The sequence below is a fragment of the Bombus affinis genome, chromosome 10 (assembly GCF_024516045.1).
Source record: "Bombus affinis isolate iyBomAffi1 chromosome 10, iyBomAffi1.2, whole genome shotgun sequence".
NCBI lineage: Eukaryota > Metazoa > Arthropoda > Insecta > Hymenoptera > Apidae > Bombus > Bombus affinis.
This window is the reverse complement of record NC_066353.1, coordinates 6020293-6026679: the sequence shown is the minus strand read 5'-3', so window position 1 is coordinate 6026679 and position 6387 is coordinate 6020293. Positions and strand designations below refer to the sequence as shown.

The 6387-nt window shown below is 37.0% G+C and overlaps 1 protein-coding gene across 1 annotated transcript; it reads right to left on the bottom strand.

The window, feature by feature from the left end:
- Positions 1-273: 273 nt before the first annotated feature.
- LOC126921278 (6-phosphofructo-2-kinase/fructose-2,6-bisphosphatase-like) lies at positions 274-2887 on the bottom strand. Its single transcript, XM_050732735.1, has 4 exons — positions 2668-2887; positions 2450-2514; positions 1956-2180; positions 274-702 (listed from the first exon to the last, which is right to left on the bottom strand). The coding sequence occupies exons 1-4, from the start codon at positions 2885-2887 to the stop codon at positions 274-276; spliced, it is 939 nt and encodes a 312-aa protein (XP_050588692.1).
- Between the last annotated feature and the right edge of the window lie 3500 nt (positions 2888-6387).

The window sequence follows — 6387 nt, the reverse complement described above, 5'->3', positions numbered from 1 at the left end:
ATCGAAAAATATATTCTGAATTGACTCCGATATCATCACCTTCCGTCTCATCGAATCTGTATTTCTTAAAGATACCTTAAAGCGATCTACTTATACATATATACGTACTAAAAATATATTCAATCCATACTTGCATGATATTTCAAATTTTCATCCCCTGCCTGAATTCAAAAGCAAAAATATTCCAAGAAGACATCACTGCTGAAAGCTCCAGGGGTTACAAACAAACAGACATCGAATTTTCGACATGATCGTGGATCCCCGAGCGGTTTGTCAGTGTTGTTGTACGAGAGTGGGTTCGCTGCCAAGATTTCGCCAAGGATCCAGTATGTCGAAATGTGCTGGGACTGTGAGCAGAGCATCGTCCGCGGTTCTGTCCGCGCTACAATTATTCGGCTTCACGCGAGTCGTGTTTACGCACTCGATGGGTAACTTGAAGAAGTCCACCTTGTAATTGTAACCCTGGCTGCTGACTCGGATGATGGTATGCAGTGGCACCAAAGCGTAAGGCACCTCTTCCGGTTTTTTATCTGCGAAAAAGCCAATGATGCAGCGCAGAATAGCTTGATGAGACACGACCAAGATGTTGTTGGATCTCTGTAATTCAGCAATAACCGGTTCCACGCGGTGCATGGCGTCGATGTAGCTTTCTCCCCATGGATAACGATAGCGCAGCTTATCTTGATCGCGCCATGCAAATTCCTACGCAAAAGCATTGATTTAGAGATGTAGAAGGTATATACGCTATCTATGTACTATATACTAAAGTATATAGACTTTTGCCTAAGTCATGGAATGGTTCGTACATCGAGGTCCCCAAAGCATTAAAACCTAGCTTATGCAAAGTCAGGGAACAATGGCTAATTTTAAACATAAACTTTAATAAAGTAGACCTGCGATATAATATTCAAATCATGGTATGATTTAAGTTTCGTTATAATACACGGTTAATAAGTACACATCAACTTCGTATTGTAATTATAATATTCATTTATCCATGTTCTAAAACTTCGTCCAGATTAATCAGACTGATTGAGTTCGATCTAGCAACGTGAAACATTGTGATTATCGTCTATGTGCTATTTACTTGACTGGGAATATTTCTTTGAACTTCAACGCTCATTCTTATTAGTCAAGCAAATATTTCGTGGATGTAAGTGGATAAATTTGCATACAACTGAATTTTAATCAGTTACAGACTGTTAACGCAGACGTTAAGTCACTCGATACTTTTCCCCAGTGGCCAAGTATTCAATGCTTGAGTCATCCGTGAAGATTTATGTTATTATTCATTTTCCAAGATACGATTGAAAGTTGTTCGCTTAGAGAATTAAATTGACAAACCTAGTAGATAATAAATATTCCATATCTAGGATTCCAAACTTATTGAAATACAAATTATAACTGCATTAACTAATCGATCACTGGGAAAATTTTGATCAAATACTAATCTTAAATGTGTTAGTTATAGTACAATGTTTCTAACGTAATACTGATACGATTAGATTAATTCAAAAAGCTTATACCCTATAAACCCTATATACCCTATATACCCTATATACCCTAAAAGCTTATACCGTTATACCCTATAACCTACAATGATAACTGTTACAGCTATCTACCATTTACTACACAAATAAATTAAAGCTCTTAGAGCTAGCTTAGACTGATAAATTCAACCGATTGAAGGCTCGTTTAAATACAGCCAGAAGATTAGACAAGTAGTAAGTGAAACCGAATTTACACATTTTTCGATGAATCATCCTTAAAAGTATAAATTATCTTCACTCGCTATTTCATTAATTTACTGGCCGTGTCTGAATAAGCCTTTGGTCAACAACACTTGAAACGTAATTCAATGCAAGCAGTGACGAAATTTCGAGGAGGAAGACGCGTTTGATCTGAAATTACCTGCGGATAATGTTCCTGCATCTCTTCATAAGACAGCCCCTCACAGATACCGGCGTGGAGTTCGTTGAGTGCTGCCACGTGTTCTTGGGCGCTTCCACGCCACGAGCAGTCGCGATAGTCCTTCGAAGGCGACTAGTTAGCACGCGCAGGTCGGGAAAACGCATAGCGTTGAACTTGGTAGCCAACGCTTGTGCATATCTCTCGCCACGTGCGCTTAAAACTGCGTCACCACCAACCTTACCCAATACGTTGTACTCGCTTTCGCTGTACTGTAATCAAAAGAGAGAGGGAGAGCTTTAGTTTTACCAAATCGTAGAATATTCTGATTACGTTCAAAAAGAGAGGCGTAGCAATGATAAGATTACGATCAGACGAAAAGAAATTATTTTTGGAACCAAACCCTGATAAGATAGCAAGATTTTAAAAATACAATATGTATGTTTTTACGTATGCGTATACGTATACGTATGCTTTTAAAACATGTTGTGTGTAAACAATTGAGGGCTCGTCATGCTAAATGAAGTGCTCAGTTATGTACGTTAATCTTTTTAATAATTGCAAGCGCCACGACCTGGCTCAATTGTCCTTGACTCAGCTCGTAATCTAAGAACAAACACGTTTCTTCATTATCGTTATCATTATCACTTGTCGAAAAATTCTTTTAATTAAGACTAAAGACGCTAAGGCTGAGCTTCTAGGATTAGAACATTTGAGATGAGGATTAAACGATGACAAATGTAAAATTTGATGGATTACCAACCCGAGAGAAATAAAGAGTATGCGGCTCAACAGTGACGCTTCCAAGATATCTAAGGACATTTGTCTCCACATGGCCTGACACGTTGCAGGACTCAATATCCATGCTGCCGGTGTCGATACGGATTCGTGGATACGTCTTCTCATCCATTGGTTCGTAAGATCGAATGTAATGAGCTATCTTCAATCGTAGATCTTCTTCGGCTGTGATTGAATCCATGCCAACATAGTCAGCGCTGTACCGCAATATCTCCTTGTAATTTCGCTCCAGTACAACCGGATCGTCGCAGACGCACTCGATAAAGAGGACGCGATAACCGCTGCCCGGAAAAATAATCGAAGACCTCGGCGCGCTGCGCTCGCATCACCAGCGTGGCGTTCAGGATCTTCAAACAGGAAAATTCTTAAATGCAACTAACTGTGACGATTCGCAAACTCAAATTTCAGTATATTTCTTCTTACGCATTTTATTTAAATAGACATTAGACTATATCGATTTTCAGTTGTCTTTCTTTGTATTGTATATTTGGAGAGATTGCTGCAACAAGGAGGTAGCTTTCCAATAATTTGTGTAAACCAGCAGAATGCAAGTCAAAATTAACCAAAACTATATCATATTTTGACACGTGCTATAAATTCATGATCCAAACTAATATTTGTATTATTTAAACACATTTGAATATGAAACCTATACTTTTGTTTTTCTCTCCCAATAAATGCAATTTAAATACTGAAAGTGTCTTCATGTTGCTACAGGCCCTTCATCAAAATTAATTATCGCTTTATTCAATTAAGAACACCGCCGGCCATAAATATTAGGGCACATATTGATATTTAATACGAATGGAGTGCTTTTCGTTTCTAGTAATTTCGTTATAAATCTGTTATTTCATTCGCGGCATATGTACTTTGTAATGTAAGATATAGCAGATAAAGAAAAGTGTCAAAGTGTTCCAATCGATGCTTATAACGTGTAGATGTCCTAATAATTATGGCGAGTAATTTATATATGAATTTACATGTTGGTTTCTCTTATTGTTAACTTATATATCAAAACCACATAGAAAGAATACGATAAATTAGAATAGATAGGAATATTTCAATATGATATAATTTGGAAGGAAAAATGCACCGTTAATTTCAGAATTAAATAATTAGTTTCCTATAATATCTAAGATACGTTTCCACATAGAATTTAAAATTTAACGTGAAGACACGTTTTACCGTTGTAGTCTTCATATTGAATTCGTGTCATATTTGTTCAATTCCGGACTATTTATGAAGCGCATAATATCGAGAAAATAACCAGCCGATCTTAAGCTACTTTCAACACCATGAACTATTGCGGTTTCTATCGTGGAACGTTGGTACATGCTGTTAAAAATATTAAGCAAGGTAAAACTCGTACGACGAGATTCCGGCTTGACTAGCCTCAGTTTAATCGCGTCGTCTACCGTTAGCGCGATCTATGTATAAATACGACCCTTGACCGTTCTAATATTCTAATCTATTCTTGCAGCTTCGGTTACATAATAACAAAAAAAAAGCACGTGTTTCTTCTTCCGGTCGGATTCTTCAAATGCGCAACGATTAAAATTCTTTCTTAACTCTGTTCTATTATTTTCGATCAAATGCAATCGCGCGTGCTTGCATTCGTTTCGACATTGAATCTTTCTCAACTTTTTTCGATTACTCTCAATCAAGCATAACCGAGCGTATTCTCGTTCTCGTGTTGATACCGAATCTTTCTCAACTATTTTCAATTATTTTCAATCAAATACAATCGCGTGTGTTGTTGTTCTCGATTCGATACTGAAATCTCTTGAACTTTTGCGATTATTTTCGATCGAATGCAACGGCACGCGTTCTCCTTTCGATACTGAATTTATCTCCAGATTCTATTCAATTTCACATCTTTACTAGACGTTTGTCACGCGTCTAATTGATGCTTACAGCTACGGAATTTCCGTCTGCGAGCCATGTAGCGCACTCGTGCATCGCGTCTCGTTGGGCCAGAGCTCTCAATGCTGCGTTCGTCGTATGGTCCGGAAGAAACAGCTCGTGCGATACGACCTCTCCATATGGTTCCAGCCTTTTCCTGCGGTAGTCGCTAACCCTCATCACTAAAGTAATAATTAAATGTAATTCATTAGTTGTTGGAAGGGTCTAGGAGAGCTTAAATAATTGGATATTTTTTGATTTACGTTTGTATCGTTAGATGGAAACAATATAATAGTACGGCGTAAAATATAGTGAGCTAAACTACCCCTCTTTGTCAATGTCTCATTTGTCATTTTGAAGCATTCGAGAAAATTGAAATTACATTACTTTTCCTGTGATTCTTGTTTTTCATCGAAACATTCAACAATTCGCGAAACATTCATTCATTATTTAACACGTTAAATGCCATAGGGGTCACCGGTGGCCGGCACTCAACTTGGCCGTGACATCGTCGAGGTCACCGGTGACCGGAGGCCCAAGATTAGTAGCAATACATAATTTGAATAATTATTTTTTATTAGCAATTAATTATAACTATTTATCAATAGTTATAAATTTTTTATTATTACCATCGTTACTACAATGGTATGACGAAATTAATGCAGTATAAAATATATAAGAATAGTTTTATTTATACATGAAATATAGAGAGGTCCCGGGACGTAATAACATAGAACAATTATTTAGCATTTCACAAAGGAACAATATGAAATAATGTTTTTTTTCCACCACGTTATATAGTCTCCATCTGGTATACATATATGCGTATGTAGAGAATATATCTATTTGTAGTATTTTATAGGGTTGTAAAAACTAGGAAGAGCACAATGTAATATATTACAAAATAGAAACTAAAATTTGTTCAGAGCGCCGCAAATGTTGATTTACGTAACAAGTCTATTTAGCGTATGCAATAAATCCTCTTAACGACCGTGTTGAAAACAAAAACGGGAAAAATGAAAAACTAACGAATTAATGATCAAACACGTGACTTGTACACATAATACAACCACAAAATAGGAAGTAAAAAAAGAAAAAAAAAGAAGAAACACAGATAATTGTTGGTCGAATGGAAATAATACTACGAAGCCGCTTATTTAAGATGACTAATATGATTTAATGAACAGGTTTCGTTTTTAAGTGTAGCAATTGGCAGTAAACAAAACAGAATTCCCAACCTTTAATGGAATCGCCGTTCCAGTTGAGTCTGCGCGAATGGTATTGTGCCACTTGGCTTTTTCCACGACCTGGTAAACCGCACATCGCGATTACAACCCCTGAGAATTTTCGGGGAGACTTCATTATCCCCGACGTCCTTATTGATTTTATCCTTGATTTTATCCTTGGGTTCTGAAAGCAACAGAATCTATGATACTCGTGTAATTAATTGCATTTTCACTTGCTTGATGTGTAGACGTATGGCCATTGATAAACATCAAGGAGACAAAGGATTGTGCAACAAAGACTCGAGTATAAATGTACAGATCGTGAACAAATTTAACAACGCCAATACGCGATTACGATAGAAGTCAGATATTTTCTAAGGCATTTCATTGTAGCATCCGGTTATTTTTATGTGAATAATAATATAATAATAACGACCAATTTTAGAAGATGCACCCAAACGACTATGATAGATCTGACCCGGTGACAAGTTAGTTTGTTAAGCCAGCCAACAGTCGAATGATCGTTAACGATGTGAACGTATATGACGTAATT

Excerpts from the sequence above, each read along its gene's own strand:
- LOC126921278 (XM_050732735.1), bottom strand. The coding sequence starts at position 2,887 with ATGGATTCAATCACAGCCGAAGAAGATCTACGATTGAAGATAGCTCAT. Across the intron at positions 2,181-2,449 it reads CAATTATTAAAAAGATTAAC|TACAGCGAAAGCGAGTACAA; the intron begins GTACATAACTGA and ends TTTTGATTACAG. Across the intron at positions 703-1,955 it reads CGAACTCCACGCCGGTATCT|GAATTTGCATGGCGCGATCA; the intron begins GTGAGGGGCTGT and ends GCTTTTGCGTAG.